Source organism: Sphaeramia orbicularis, chromosome 14 (genome assembly GCF_902148855.1).
Source record: "Sphaeramia orbicularis chromosome 14, fSphaOr1.1, whole genome shotgun sequence".
Taxonomy (NCBI): Eukaryota; Metazoa; Chordata; class Actinopteri; order Kurtiformes; family Apogonidae; genus Sphaeramia; species Sphaeramia orbicularis.
Window position 1 is genome coordinate 41,536,004 of NC_043970.1, and position 15,923 is coordinate 41,551,926.

Genomic DNA, 15,923 nt, shown 5'->3' on the forward strand with positions numbered 1-15,923 from the left:
TTGTATTAAAAATGGACTCATCAACACAGTCGTCACTGTCTTTATAATGAGCAGTGAATTGATTTCAGCCAATGAATAAAAAAGATTTTCTAAACATAACAGCAGTCGTTTAATGCTTATACACCTTCCCTAATCATCACATTTTCAACTGCAGGATGACAAAATACCAATATATAGTGTACCTATTTGTATTATAACATTTACAATTATTATTTTTTTATGTATTTTTTTTTATACTAACAAAAAGTATTGAGTTGAATGTATTTTAAAAGTTAGAAAGATATTGTATTTGAATGTATGTGTCTGCTTTTTTGACATGACCCGCTTTACAATTTTTCATGTTTTAATAAAAATTTCACACCAAATTGTGATTATCTAACTCACAGGTGTAAAACATTCGGCCCGGGGGCCAAAACGGGCCTGCCAAAGGGTCCATTTTGGCCCGCGGGATGAATTTGCAAAGTGCAAGTTAGGGCAACAAACTCAAAAATAATATCATAACCTATAATTAATGACAACACCATTTTTTTTGTCTTTGATTTTGTGCAAAAAACATTAAATTATGAAAATATTTACATTAACAAACTATCCTTTAATAATAAAATGTGAACAACCTGAACAAATATGAACAACCTGAAATGTCTAAAGAAAATTAAGTGCAATTTTAACAATATTTTGCCTGTTCCTAAATGTTTTGTGCCTTTGTAGATCTGATCTGTCATGCACATGTATATAAATATAGATAAGTCGAGGCATAATATTGATAAAATTGTACTTATATTTCGTAACAAATTTCATTTTTTTCAGGTTATTCACATCTTTTTTGTTTGGATAGTTTGTACATGTAAATTTTGGCATAACTGAATGTCATTCTTTGCACTAAAACAATTTGGAGTTGTCATTATTTATTGGTTATCATGCTATTATTTTACTGGTCCAGCCCACTTCAGAATAAATTGGGTTGAATGTGGCCCCGTGGAAGAAAATGAGTTTGACACCCCTGATCTAACTGCATTATACTTGGTTAAAAAAAGAAAATAATGCGCTTGATGTTAAGACTTCATGAAATAAGCCTTCAGCAGGAGTCCTTACTGTCAACAAGAGTGTCCTGCTCCACCCCATGTCCTTTTGATGGAGAAATTTGTTAGTATACATTATATTAACTCTTAATTCAGCCCTGAGCATTGTAAAGAAGAGTTGATCATATTATTTATTTATTTTCTCTTTTTTTGTGTTTTGTATTGTGTCTGTGTGGTTCCTTATGTCTAAGTACGTTTATGTAAATGTACAGGGTGGGGAAGCAAAATTTACAATATTTTGAGGCAGGGATTGAAAGACAGTGTATGACCAATTAGTTTATTGAAAGTCATGAGAATTTATTTGCCACAGGAAAATTGACATAATAGAAAATGTTTTTATTCTATGTGTCCTCCTTCTTTCTCAATAACTGCCTTCACACGCTTCCTGAAACTTGCGCAAGTGTTCCTCAAATATTTGGGTGACAACTTCTCCCATTCTTCTTTAATAGTATCTTCCAAACTTTCTGGTAATAGTTTTGCTCATAGTCATTCTCTTCTTTCCATTATAAACAGTCTTTATGGACACTCCAACTATTTTTGAAATCTCCTTTGGTGTGACGAGTGCATTCAGCAAATCACACACTCTTTGACGTTTGCTTTCCTGATTACTCATATGGGCAAGAGTTTCTGAAAAGGTATGGATAATAGTGTTAGGTATGATTATGACATCAATATATGTTTGGGTTCAAAACAATTGACGTAGTGCCTGCTGAGAAAAAACAACTAAATGTTCATTGTAAATTTTGCTTCCCCACCCTGTATAATTTTTTTTAAAAAAAGAAAAAAAAGAAATAAGCCTTCAGAAAGCCATAAACACATGGACATATTTATACAGAACACAGAAAAGCATTATTCTGAATTATAACGTGAATTTTACTGGAACAACTGAAAAGAAATTCTACGCGAAATACGTTTTGGTCAAACATATCGCATGGACACAACCTCTTACAACAGTGTGTTTATTTGGGTTTAAAATAGACATACGTCTGTTTGAATGAGTCAAATCTGCAGATCGATCATGTCTTAAAACACAGCCAAGTAACTGAATGCTTCAGTTGTGTTGAGTATTGCACATCCACAGGAAACAGAAGACTTTTGCAACATGCATAGGTCAGAAATCCTTTACATTTCCACAGAAAAAAGATGCCAACTGGCCTGTTAAAATATCATGTGTTACAATGTCCACAATGAATTTGGAAGTACTTATATCAGGTTTAGCACAATATTCAAGCCAGTATATGACAAGAAATTTCTTCTACACGTGATTGTATTGCTGGCCGATAACAGTTTTGAAAAAAAAGAGAAAAAAAGAAAAAAGAAAAAGGTTGGAATATTCGAGTATTTAATCACCATTCTCTTTAAAATGTTTTTTCTTTGTTGCCTCAGAAAGCCTCATCTCGGAGGTAAAATTACAAAATAGAAAATATCTCTTTAGTAATGCTTCTTTACAGCCTCAAACTTTTATCGGTAAAATGTTGCAACAGCCTCAACATAAAAACATATAGCTTCGATTTCAGCCTGAAGTACAGATGCAGAGGAGGATCGATTAAACATGTTCTACTCTCAAAGGAAAAGTACATTTATAAGCTTCCATGTGATATACAGTAAACCTACTCTGTTAAGGCAAGTGGTGACCAATACGTTATGGAACATTTGCAAAAGAATGATGGCAGATTTCTTGAAACATGTTGCAAAAAGGAAAAAAAAAAAAAAACACATTAAAAAGAAACACTAATTTCGACCTATCAGTGCTGAAAACATGTGCGATCTGTGCCTATATTAGCCACAACCGATTCACAACAAGAGGTTGGAACATGACCCTAAATGCATCTTCACACTCATTTTTAAGAAAACGACGGTGCGTTTAAGTGCTTCTCATCAGTCTACTACAGGTACAGTATGTGGTCCGTACAAGCAGGTCACGACTCAGCCTTTTTCAGGATTCCCCACATGCCATTTTACACTACAAATCGGATTTATATTTGCTTTAAAAGTACTCATTACTGGTATCGTACAGTGCCTATTTTTACCAAAAATGATGAGTAAGTGCACTTTGAAATATCCCATTGATTAGAAACATACCTGCAATTAATGTAACTACAATATTTACTATCTAAACAGGTGAAACATGCGGTCTAAATCAAACAGCAGGAGTACATATTATTCACAAATTGTCATGGGAATCGAGCGGCCGAACAGAACAGGAAGGTTATTACACTGGTAGAAGCATTAGTCATTCCAAGTGCTTTAAGGATTTTTTATTTTTATTGTTTATTTTTTAACAAAGCGAGGTACTTTTTTGTATGCCCTTTCAAACAAGGCAAGCCACTGGTGAGTAAACTACATACTGTGGGTATATTATTATTATTATTATCATTATTATTACATCGTGCTGGGTCGATTCAGCTTCTGCCCAGGACTTGTTTACTCCTCAACCAGACTGGAAAACATCCGACACAGGTTAAATGCAACCATTTACACAGATTCAGGATGGGCGGTGTTGTCCTTGGTGGTTTTAGTGGATGTAAAAGCGTGTTCGGTTTGTTTTTTGAGTGTAGAAATATTTCATAATCACATGAGAAGGCAGGAGATGGACTGTACGATGAAAACTGAGAGGATAATAAAGAACTAGCAGTGGAAAATGACTGAAATAAATAATAATGACAGTCAATAAAAGCTGAAATAATAAAAAAATACCATAAACTTTTTTTTTTTTTCGCTTTTTTTTAACGGTTCATGGTGCGTAAGTATAAAATGACATTGGGACCTTTAATAATGTTTTTGTTATTAATCATTGTACACATTAAATTATTGTGACGTTATTATTGTAGATAAAGTGTACCTGGGACTCGGTATGTAATCATTGGAGCTAGTCAGAGGTTAAATAAAGAGAAATAAAAAGAGGAACGTGTCCAAAAAAACTAAATTATTCCAACTTTAGGGCCCACAGTGTATGTAACGAGGTAAATTTTCTGGAAAAGACTAAACTAAAACAGGTCAATTCCTCAAAATAAAAATAAAATCACTCATGTATATAGTAAAAAAAACCCAAAACAAAACAATGTAAATTATAATAACAGTGGAAGATGACTGAAATAAATCACAATGACAGTTAATAAAAGCTAATATTATAAAAACTACCATTTTTTTTGTGTTTTATCCCAATGTTAACTGTTCATGGCGCACAAGAATAAAATGACATTGCTCAAAATGGGACCATTAATAAAAAATGTTTTAGTTAATCATCATTGTACACTCATTAAATTATTGTGACATTATTCTTGGCTGATAAAATGTAACTGGGACTCAGTATGTAATCATTGGAGCTAGTCAAAGGTTAAATAAATAGAAATAAAAAGAGGAACGTGTCCAAAAAAAAACCAAATTATTCCAACTTTAGGGTCCACAGTGTATATAGACTAAACTAAAACAGGTCAATTCCTCAAAACAAATATAAAATAACTCATGTATAGTAAAAATTAAAAAAAACGATCGTAAGTTACAACAGTGGAAAATGACTGAAATAAATCACAATGACAGTTAATAAAAGCTAATATAATAAAAACTACTATAAAAATGGATTAAAGCAGGTAAACATTTTTTTTGTCTGTTTTATCCCAATGTTAACGGTTCATGGTGCGCATGAATAAAATGACATTGCTCAAAATGGGACCATTAATAAATAATGTTTTTGTTATTAATCATTGTACACTCATTAAATTATTGTGACATTATTATTGTAGATAAAGTGTACCTGGGACTCAGTATGTAATCATTGGAGCTAGTCAAAGGTTAAATAAATAGAAATAAAAAGAGGAACGTGTCCAAAAAAAATAAATTATTCCAACTTTAGGGTCCATAGTGTATATAACGAGGTACGTTTTCCAGAAAAGCCTAAACTAAAACAGGTCAATTCCTCAAAACAAATATAAAATAACTCATGTATAGTAAAAATAAAAAAAACGATTGTAAGTTACAACAGTGGAAAATGACTGAAATAAATCACAATGACAATTAATAAAGGCTAATATAATAAAAACTACAATAAAAATGGATTAAAGCAGGTCAACTTTTTTTTTTGTCTGTTTTATCCCAACGTTAATGGTTCATGGTGTGCAAGAATAAAATGACATTGCTCAAAATGGGACCATTAATAAAAAAATATTTTTGTTAATCATTCTACACTGTTGTCCATAAAGTTGGAATAAAATATTTGTCCTTGTTATCATGAAATTATTGGGATTATATGACTTATTCTTGGTTGATAAAGTGTAACTGGGGCTCAGTATGTAATCACTACAGCTGGTTAAATGTTAAATAAATATAAATAAAAAGAGGAATGTGTCCAAAAAATTGAATTATTCCAACTTTAGGGCCAACGGTGTATATAATGAGGTAAGTTTTCTGTCATAACTGAACTAAAACAGGTCAATTCCTCAAAATAAAAATAAAAATAAAACCACTCATGCATATAGTAAAAATAAAAAACAAATGTAAGCTATAATAACTCTGGTGATGCAGACTGGGCTCCACAGTAATGTATATTTTTTGCTCATTGATTGAAGAATATCTAATTCTTTAAATTTCACTCTTAATACTGAAATTCCTCTCAGACATGGGCAATTATATTAGTAATTACTGAATTAGTGATGTTAATAACATTTAAATTCAGGTGTTTCATTACGAAAAGAGGTCTGGGCAACAAAACAATAATGGCAAATGTCGTAAGATAATTTTAAATTGCGATAAAAATCCCGGCAGTAAATGTTCATTGGATCTCTAGGGTTAATTTTGTTTAGATTGTCATCTCCGCTTACAAAAAGCTTCAGTTTATTGTTAATTAATTTACTCTATATTAAAATTGTTAGCATTATAATTGTTTTAAAAGCACAACATCTAGATATCTGAACTATTATCATGTTCTCATCATAAATAATCATTTTAGCATCTGGTTTCTTCACTCAGGAAAAAATTCAACCTTAAAATAAATATTGTTTTGACATTTTTCATGACTGATGTGAACATTTTTATCATGATATAAAAGGGATTGTAAGTTCTATGAGCTGTAGGTGTGATACAGCCTTATATTTTTATCCATTTATTGTATTTCAACTATTCCAACATCACTCTGTGACTCCAATCAATGAACAATCCAAACATATATATATATATATATATATATATATATATATATATATATATATATATATTTTTTTTTTTTTTTTTTAATTAAAATAAACAAATATATATACATAGTTGGATTGTTTCATTAGTGTTACAGTACAGTCTAAAGGCCATTTTTAAGGTCTTAATTCAACCTCACTTCGGTCTGGTCTTGTCTAAATCTTGGATAAATATGATTCTGGATTCTATTTCAAGGCCCGTCAAGACCACAGGTATAAGAATATCATCACTCAACTGCATAATGTATTTATTTAACATCATTACTGTCATTTGTCTTATACTTTTTACCAGTTTTCACATGGTTTTCATACTGCTTCTTACTAGCGAAAGGAATAACCTCAGCCTCCATATATGTGTCAGTTTGTATATGTGGAAAATATGGTTGTAAATACAGTCTGGTTTCGGTCTGACTAAACTATGGAAATTCACTTAAGTTTCGCCGGTTTATACAAGATATTCTCCTTTTCTTTTCCTATTTTGTTCCTTTTTGTGACATTTTTGCCGATTATGGATGTGAAATAACCATTCTCTTGAAATAATCTGGATCTTTACATCTTTGTACTCTCATACAGATGTACGTTAAAGTGCATTTTCCTTATTAAATAAACTAGTAACAGTATAGAACCCTGGCCGACTCATGTGTGCACAGTATCCATCCACATCTACTGGACCTTAATGCTTACTTCACAGGTATCAGTGTGCAGAATCCTCCAAATTTAATTATTATTACGCTTCATCATCAGAATTTAAGACGACGAACCAAGGACAACCACCCATCTGAATCAGTGTTCCGCTCAAAGTCACCTTTCGCATCTTTCAACTCCTTCAACACTCAATTATTTGATACTTTTTACAACCAACGCTTCCCGTTTCATGTTATTTCCATGGTCAAGCTTCTTAAAATCTGCATCTGTTTTCATTTCCATTCTCCCCCTCCCTGCTATTTGTTCCAAAAAGACAATAAAACATGTGTTTTAGTATTAAATTGAATCCCTAATTACTACTATATCCATCCAAAATCTATAAAATACTGTCAACAACTAATACCGCTTTCACCATAAGCGTCCGCATCCATCACAATCACAACATACAAATAAAATATGCTCTGTAAATGGCCTTTTAATCAAAGTTCTCTTTTCAATAATAAATAATTCTGTGCTTTTGTGCCTTCTAGCAATTTAAGTAGCAAAATATAGTGTTACATCTCCTTTTCTTGCCTTTAGCAGCTTTCTCTCTTTACTTGAAATTGTCAATGCAACAGCTGGATGTCTGCTATTAAGTAAAAAAAAAAAAGAAAGAAGAAAAACATGAAGATTTTACAGTGAATAAGACATTTTCTGCACACATCCTCAACATCATGTAAGAGAAATAAATACAGTAAAACCAAAGGAAGAGAAGACAATGTAAACAAATGAAAAGCCAAGCTGTGTTCAGGGGATGCATGGATGCAAAAAGAGACAAAAACATTTCACTTTTAACACATTGCAGTGCAAAGATTCGTGAAGGGTTGCGACGTTTAGAAATATCTACTGTCCTTCTTACGTTCTCCGCTTGGAATTCCACACAGCGCCGATGCGGACACGTGGCCTCGTATTTACTTCGTTTTTCTTTACGCCTCTTTTCCAGTTTTTGTTGGAAATAAAAATCAACAAATATAAATACAAATGGTTCATGTTTCAAGACCTAAAAATCCGCTAACACTTTGTGGTTTACATTCAGGAACATTCATGTTGAAAGTGAAAAATGAAGCAATAATCAAACAAAAGAGAGAGAAAAAAAAAAAACTCAAATAAGAAAACAAACAAACAAACAAAAAGAACATATTCACAATAATTATTTATGAAGACTATTCATCGCCATACACTTATCATATGTTACAACTTATTACTAGTTTCTAGCAGTCCAATCTCCCTTGCAGGGTGAAAAGTTATTATAGTTTCTCCTTCGAGGGGATCCAGATATAGGGTCCTGAATGTTCCTCTATGACCTGTTTGCAGTGGTTATAAATGTCCTCTAAGGTGTCTCCTTGAACCAGGGCTGCAAAGCAAAGAAAATGGTTTATGTACAGTTGAACGTTACATTAACCCTTTCATGCATAGCGGTCACTACAGTGGACAGTTATTCTCCAGCTGTTCTCTTATATATTCATGGATTTTGTTGTTTTAGTTCACAGGTGTCAAACATGCGGCCCGGGGTCCAAATCCGGCCCACCAGAGGGTCCAGTCTGGCCCTTGGGGTCCATTGCTGCAACCCCATTCATAGCAGCTGACAGACTGCTCCAGCTGAGTCTCATCAGTATCCTGTGATAACTACCCTTTGATCTCAATTAACCCTCCGATATCCCGTCCAGCAAGGCCCTTACTAAGCACCAAGTGTGCCTTTTTTGCACACTTGTGGAATAATGTCAAAAAAAAATTTCATACAGTTTGTTTTTAATTCTTTTACACTTTTTTTCTATTTCATCAACTTGAGCTGTAAATAAAAATACCAAATACTCAACAATTGTCACATTTTTTCACCCTTTAAATGCCGTGTTTGTAATGTAAACAAACCATTTTTTTTTTGGATGCAAAAAACACAAAAAAATAATTTTTTTCAATACGCTACATAAAAAGTGGATCACATATTATTTGATTTCTTCATCCTGGCATATGTCAGTGATTAACAGTAACATCGGTTAATTTGCATTATTAATTTTGGCGCTAGGTCAAATGTTCAAAAATACTAGCATCTGTCACCAAGCGTGCCAAAAAGGCACACCTATAAATCAAACTATTAAATATTATATATTGATTTATTTTTTTGCTCAAATTTGATTTTATTTTTGTAAATCAAGGTCAGCCCTAATCATACATATCAAATGGAAGAAATAGTACGTTTTAGGCACACTTGGGAGACAGATGCTAGTCTTGTAATTTTCTTTTGTTTACAATGTGCAAATTTTAGTTGGTGGCCAGAATTTTAAAGATCTTGAAAAAATTAACAACTTTTGAATTCTAACCTTATTTAAATTGTGAAAAATAATATGAAGTTTTTTAACACGAAGTGCAAAGTGTGCCTAAAAGGCACACCCGGATACTTGTGGGTTAAGAGGAAATATTTTCCAGAGAATGTAATATTCATGTATACCAAATCCATATGAAGACAAAAGAATATCATAATTATTGATTTGAAAAGTTAAATCTATAGAAAGTGAAAGAAAATAATCCTTCACAAGCTAGCTATTTCATGTCCAGACCTATTTTTGGTTATGTAGGGAAAAAAAAAATCTTTTTTTTAGATTAGTAACAAAATCATCTTAAATTCCAATGAAGCCATGCTTAAGCAGAGGGTTAAATGCTTACTTTCAGAAATTTCCATTGGTTTAGCTCATTTGATTAATTAGTGATTAAAAAAAACAAAAAAAAAACATGTTTTTTGAGAAAAGTGAAATAACCCTATATAACCGGCACCATCTGATAATAAAATGCTTAAAAAAGCAATTCACACCAATGTTTCAGACAACATGATTTTTATAATGATAAAAGGGTGTGTAAAAGGTCATAAAACTATACTGAAAATAGAAATATATGATTGAGATTTCAAATTATAGCAGTGATAAGTTCTGTTATTATTCATTCTTAGAGAACTCTCCAAGGGACTGAATTTAGTTCGTACAAAAAGTTCCGTAATTTTCTTGAAAATCCTTTTTTTGGTAAAAATTTTAATGAATTTAGAAACTTAAGATGTTACACTGCTGAACTACAAAAACTTTGAAATCATTATCTCAATTCTAATTTTTTGATTCAAAGTCAATAGGTGCGTGACTTGACCCTTATGTGAAATGCAAAAATAGATTTTAAGAAATTAACAATCATTTTAGTTCAGGTTCCACATTCAGACCAATTCAATCTCCAGTGGGTCAGACCAGTCGAATTCTATCATAATAATCTATAAATACTCACAACTCCACATTTTTCTCTTAATAAATGTAAATATTTTTATGTATTTACATTAAAACAAAGTATAATTTCACAAAAAATGTGAATAATCTGAACAAATGTGAAGAACCTGAAATGTCTTTAAAAAAATAAGTGCAATTTTAATAATATTCTGCCTGATATTAAATGTTGTGTGTATTTGTAGATCCACTGTGATCTGTATGTTATAGTGAACATGTGGAAATGATAAACTGAGGCAGAATATTGTTACAATTACACTTATTCTTTCAGTTTGTTCAAGTAATTCACATTGTTTGAAAGGACAGTTTGTAGATGTAAACATTTTCATTGTTTAATTTTACTTTTTTCACTGTAAAATATAGAGAAAAGTTTGGAGATGACATTATTTATATATTATTATTTTACTGGTTCGGCCCACTTCAGATCAAATGTAGCTGAATGTGGCCCCTGAACTAAAATGAGTTTGACACCCCTGCTTTAGTTCCCTATCAGCCAACACAGTGGACACTTATGCATCATCCCATGCACTGCAGTTCATAACATCACTGTAACTATGTTGTTCTTGATAAACCTGGTACCTGGTAACAGTGCTACCATCTATGTTTATTCATATATTTTCTGTTTGTATTTGAGCTTTTATTAATAAACTACCTGTGAAGAATTCGCCAAACTCCTGCTCCAGCTTCATCGCCCGGTCGAACGTCTTCCGGGCTTGTTCCTCTGTCAGTCTCTTATTCATGTCCCTGAGCAAAGAGATGAGACGTTGACTATTTTATGAGCTTTTTCAACAAAAATGTAATATCACAGGCTAGTAGAAAGAAGGTAGAGCTCACATTAATGAATCGATAGACTTAGGTTTTATGAAGATGGCGATAGGATAGAGTTGTGCTACTTGTAGTCGTTTGATGGCGTTTCCAGACACATCCAGAATGCAGTGTTTACCCTGAAACAGAAGCAAGGAGAAATTTAGACGAGACGTACCACATAATATCTAATTCCACTGGTTAGAATACTGAAGCTGCAAGACATGAGACTTATATGATTGCCTGGAACCACAGAGGTGAACCACACTAAAAGGACATTCTAATATATAAAAAAATATAAATCTGGTACCAAAACTATGAGGGTAGATTTGTGTCTTTGTTTTTCAATCCATAGAAATGTTGCCTTACCCAAAAAAACAAACCAAAACATTTTCAATTTAAAAAAATTCACTTCAATAACAAAACTTTTTTCATTCAAAAAAGAAGTGTTTGAATGCATACACTTTTTTCTTTGATTGAAAAGTTTTTGTTTTATCATTGAAGTGAAACTGAAAGTGAAATTTTTGATTGAAGTCATCTTTTTTGTATTTGTGCCATATTATGGGTAGGATCAATCAAAAAAATATTTTTAATAAAAAAAAACTTCATTTCAATTAAAAAAAAAAAAAAAAAAAAAAAAATTCAATTAAAAAAAACCTTCTATTTAATCCAAAAAAAGGGAAAAAAAAAAAGTGTTTAAGAAATATTTAAGACCCAAAAATTTTATTTGAACGCTTTTTTTTTTGATTGAAGTGAAAAACGTTTTGAAGTCTTTTTTTTTATTGAAACATTTTGACACTAACATCCCACAGTGGGCGGATGCTTCCCCATTGGTCAGACATGTTTGAGTGACAAGTGTCTATACCAGTGATGTTTAACATAGGAATCTCTTTCTTAAAATAGCAAGTCCTTGAAATATGACTTTTTTTTTTTTTTTTTGATTGAAGTGAACTTTCTTTTGATTGAAAATATTTTTTTGATAGAAGTAATATTTTTTGGGATTGAATAATAAAGACACAAATATCCTACCCATAATATGGCCTAAATACAAAAAAAAGATGACTTCAATCAAAACAATTATTTTCAATCAAAAAATGACTCACTTTGATGACTAAAAAAACCCCTTTTAATCAAAGAAAAAAAGTGTTCAAAGGTAATTTTTTGGGTCTCAAATATTTTTTTGCATTCAAACACTTTTTTGTCTTTGATTGAAAATGTTTTTTTAATTGAAGTGAATTTTTTTTAATTGAAATTTTTTTTCTTGGTTAAGGCAACTTTTCTTTTGATTGAATAATAAAGAAACAAATTTACCGTCATACAAACAGCAACAGTAACTCACCCTTTCAGCCACGTATTTCACAGACTGGACACTCGTTCCATACAGATTATCATTGTACTGTCCCGCCTCGATAAACTTGTGCTCTTGGATGTCCTTCTCCATCTGTTCTCTGGACATTACGAAGTGGTAGTCTCGCCCGTCCACCTCATAGTCCCGCTTTGGCCGAGTGGTATCTAAGAGGAAAACACAAACTTAGGGTAAAATGTGTGTAAAACAACAACAAGTTGTGGAAGTATTCAGATACTTGAGTAAAGGTACTAATATTACACTGTAGAAATAGTCCAGTACAATGAAAAGTGCATTTAAAACCTCACATTAGAATTATCATATATCATACAATCACCAGTCAGAATATTACTATTATATTTCATGTTTTAAGTTAATTTTCCTGCAGTTTGCTGCTATTTGAGTTTAAGCTCATTTGCAGTACTTTGTAAAACATTGCATCAGGAGAAACGTATGAGAAATCTGATGCCTCTAAACTTACAGAAACATGTCATGAATTGCCATAAATTCACCTTTTTAATTCATGTGCAAATACTGCATCTGTAAGTCTATTTTTATGTAATTATTTAGCCTTTTTGCATCTATTGTATCTTACTTGGTTTTTGTATTGTTGTGTTTTGTATATCATTTTAATCTTTTTATATGTCTTATAACATTTATGTCTTATTACATTTTTTACATCATGTCTTGTTACCTCACTTTCATCTTGTTGCATCATTTACCTCATTTTTGTCTTGATCTGTTGTTTTGTTTTGGATCTTTTGTGTCTTCTTGTTATGTCTTTTTTCATCTATTTTGTCCATTTTATGTCTTTTACAATGTCTGAGTCTTGATGCGTCATTTTCATCTATAGTTGCCTTCTATTTACTTAGGAAAATTCACATTAGATCTGGACGGTATTGCCAAAAATTTCATCTCACTATTCCATTATTAAAACCACATGACATGTATGACTGCACAAACACATTCACAATTAATATATTACAATATGCAACAGGGTTCATTTAATTTTTTTTTTTTTTTTTTTGCAGGACAGATCTTAAAGGAATGATCTTGATTTTGTGGCATTTTTGCATAATTCCCAGAAAGACAAACCACAATTAATCAATTAATGTCATATACTGTCCAGCCATAATTAACATATATTATTTATTATTGCTGTACATCTTTCTATCAAATATGCCTCTCTTTTCATGAGCTCAGGTCTGTTTTCAGCTTTGAAACGCTACATTTTACATCTAATCTAAGTATTTTCAAGAGTGTATTTAGCTTAAAAAGGAGGAGAAGGAAAGGAAAGATGTTAGAGTTTAACCAACACTGAGAAAATAAAATAAAATTAGTTGTCATTAATCAGCAAGGATTTGAGATATTATAAAAGTAACTGAACTTGTCAGGCAAATTTAGCAAAGAGGCATAAAGTCGCATAAAATGGAAACAGTCAAATATATGTCAAATAAATATGTAACTATATGCCATCACTGAATGTAACAGCTGACACTAAACCTGCTTTGAGATGCTTTTAAGGAACATTGTTCTTATTATTGGTGGTGTTTCACTGTACATGTATGTTCTTATTTTAGTGTTTTATGTATGGTTTTAGAACTGACTTTTATTGTGTTTTGTGTATATTTTTAGTGCGGATGTATGGCTGTGATTTCTATTTTGTGTAACTTCTGCTGCTGTCTTGGCCAGGACAGTCTAGAAAAAGACATTTTTAATCTCAATGAGCTTTTTTCTTTGTCAAATAAAGGTAATAATAATAATAATAATAATAATAATAATAATAATAATAATAATAATAATAATAATAATAATAATAAAAACCCTCATCAAACACTACTACCCACTTAAGTCTTGTTAAAAATTTGAAATCCATTTAGTCTTGCGCCAAAATACTAAAAATGTTTACAATACTACTCATACTACTCTACAAACTAAACTATAAATAATGAATCCAATGATTTACAGTCTAAAAAAAGGGGGGCGGGGAAAGAATCAGCTCAGCTCATCCACTCACTTACCTTGGAGACCTGAACTGTTAGCAGCTTCAAATGGTTTAGAAGGTAAATTCAAATAAAAGAGATGGGTAAATAAAAACATGCAAAATCATACAAAATGCTTTGGTTGAAAAAGCATGTATCACAACAAACAGAGGAACTAAAATGGGGTTACAGTACAGCACACACTAGGAAAGACTGAAGACAGACAGGAAACTGTGTAAAAAATATAATGATCGGGTTTGGGATGATATTGATTCCATTTGTTTTGTTAAGGAGGATGTAGATCAGGGGTGTCGAAGTCATTTTAGTTCAGGGGTCACATTCAGCCCAATATGATTTGAAGTAGTAAAATAATAACAACAGTGAAAAAAGTAAAATTACATTATGAAAGTGTTTACATTTACAAAGTTTCCATAAAAACATGAATAACAACCTGAATTTTTTAAAGAAAAGTAAGTGCAATTTAAACAAAGTTATGTCTCAGTTTATCATTTACACATGTACATTACAACTTACAGATCACAGTGGATCGACAAATACACAAAACATTTAATAACAGGCAGAATATTGTTAAAATGAAACTCATTTCTCCAGAGATATTTTAGGTTGTCCATATTTATTCAAGTTATTCACCTTTTGTGTGAAAGGACAGTTTGTAAATGTCATTATTTTCGATGGAATTTACTTTTTATACCAAAATAAAGACAAAAATTTGGAGTTGTCATTATTTCTAGGTTATTATAATAGTATTTTACTGGTCTGATCCACTTTAGATCATATTAGTCTGACTGTGGAACCTGAACAACACTGATTGTTAATATTATCAGTGTAATTTTTATTTGTTTATTTCACAAATTCATCCCATGGGCCGGATTGGACCCTTTGGCCCAAGAGCTGTATCTTTGACACCTCTGATGCAGATAAAGTCAAAAACATGATTATATTTTGCAAAAATACAGATATAAATACAGATTTCAGCTCCACAATGAAGCAATACTGATGCTTTTTTATCTTGCCGTCACCCAGTTACATTTACAGCTCTGGTAAAAAAATTAAAAGACCCCTCCAAATTACCAGACCTGAACCACAATGAAAACCTCTGGAATGTGACAGGGAGTGATAATTCATTTAAAAAAAAAAAAAAAAAGCAAAGACGCCTGCATTTTTTGCTCTGGGAAGGGAAAGAGGTGGAGAGCGTGTTAAGACACATAAAAACTGTGACTGAAAGACATAATGAATATGAACTCTTCGGAGGTTAAATATTATTGTTACGTTGCTTAAAAATCTATATGAACTTGCTTTAGTCTAGTTTTCTGCGGTTTGCAAACAATGAATTTTCTTGCTAGTTTTGACTATATGTCATTTAAGGCAAATAAATGCTGTAGATAAAATCCTGATCTTAGAACTTGGGAGAATTGTCATTAATTTCCAGAATAAATCAAACACAAAAGTTCATTTTACTCAAGAAAATACATCACAAAACCCTGTGATCTCTATTTTTTTTTTCCAGAGCTGTGTTAGAATAACTTTTTTCAGTGTCTTCATAGAACAGATACCACTGAATAACACTG

General features: G+C 31.7%; 1 protein-coding gene and 1 long non-coding RNA gene across 20 annotated transcripts in view; both read right to left on the bottom strand.

The window, feature by feature from the left end:
• Positions 1–2,022: 2,022 nt before the first annotated feature.
• On the bottom strand, positions 2,023–6,245 carry LOC115433488 (uncharacterized). The gene is made up of 2 exons (XR_003937366.1): positions 4,646–6,245; positions 2,023–3,782 (listed from the first exon to the last, which is right to left on the bottom strand). It is a non-coding gene; the product is annotated as an uncharacterized LOC115433488 (long non-coding RNA).
• Positions 6,246–6,730: 485 nt separating this feature from the next.
• The window catches only part of dlg2 (discs, large homolog 2 (Drosophila)), a 417,220-nt gene continuing 408,027 nt past the window's right edge, over positions 6,731–15,923 (bottom strand). For 18 of the 19 annotated variants that reach the window (XM_030154920.1, XM_030154919.1, XM_030154918.1 and 15 more), the window contains 5 exons: positions 14,374–14,397; positions 12,347–12,519; positions 11,038–11,147; positions 10,856–10,947; positions 6,731–8,300 (listed from right to left, as the gene is read on the bottom strand). In XM_030154920.1, the coding sequence (XP_030010780.1) occupies positions 8,194–8,300; positions 10,856–10,947; positions 11,038–11,147; positions 12,347–12,519; positions 14,374–14,397 (506 nt within the window). In that variant the 3' untranslated portion in view covers positions 6,731–8,193. The remainder of the gene's footprint in view (positions 8,301–10,855; positions 10,948–11,037; positions 11,148–12,346; positions 12,520–14,373; positions 14,398–15,923) is intronic. The other variant, XM_030154936.1, reaches the window with a different exon arrangement.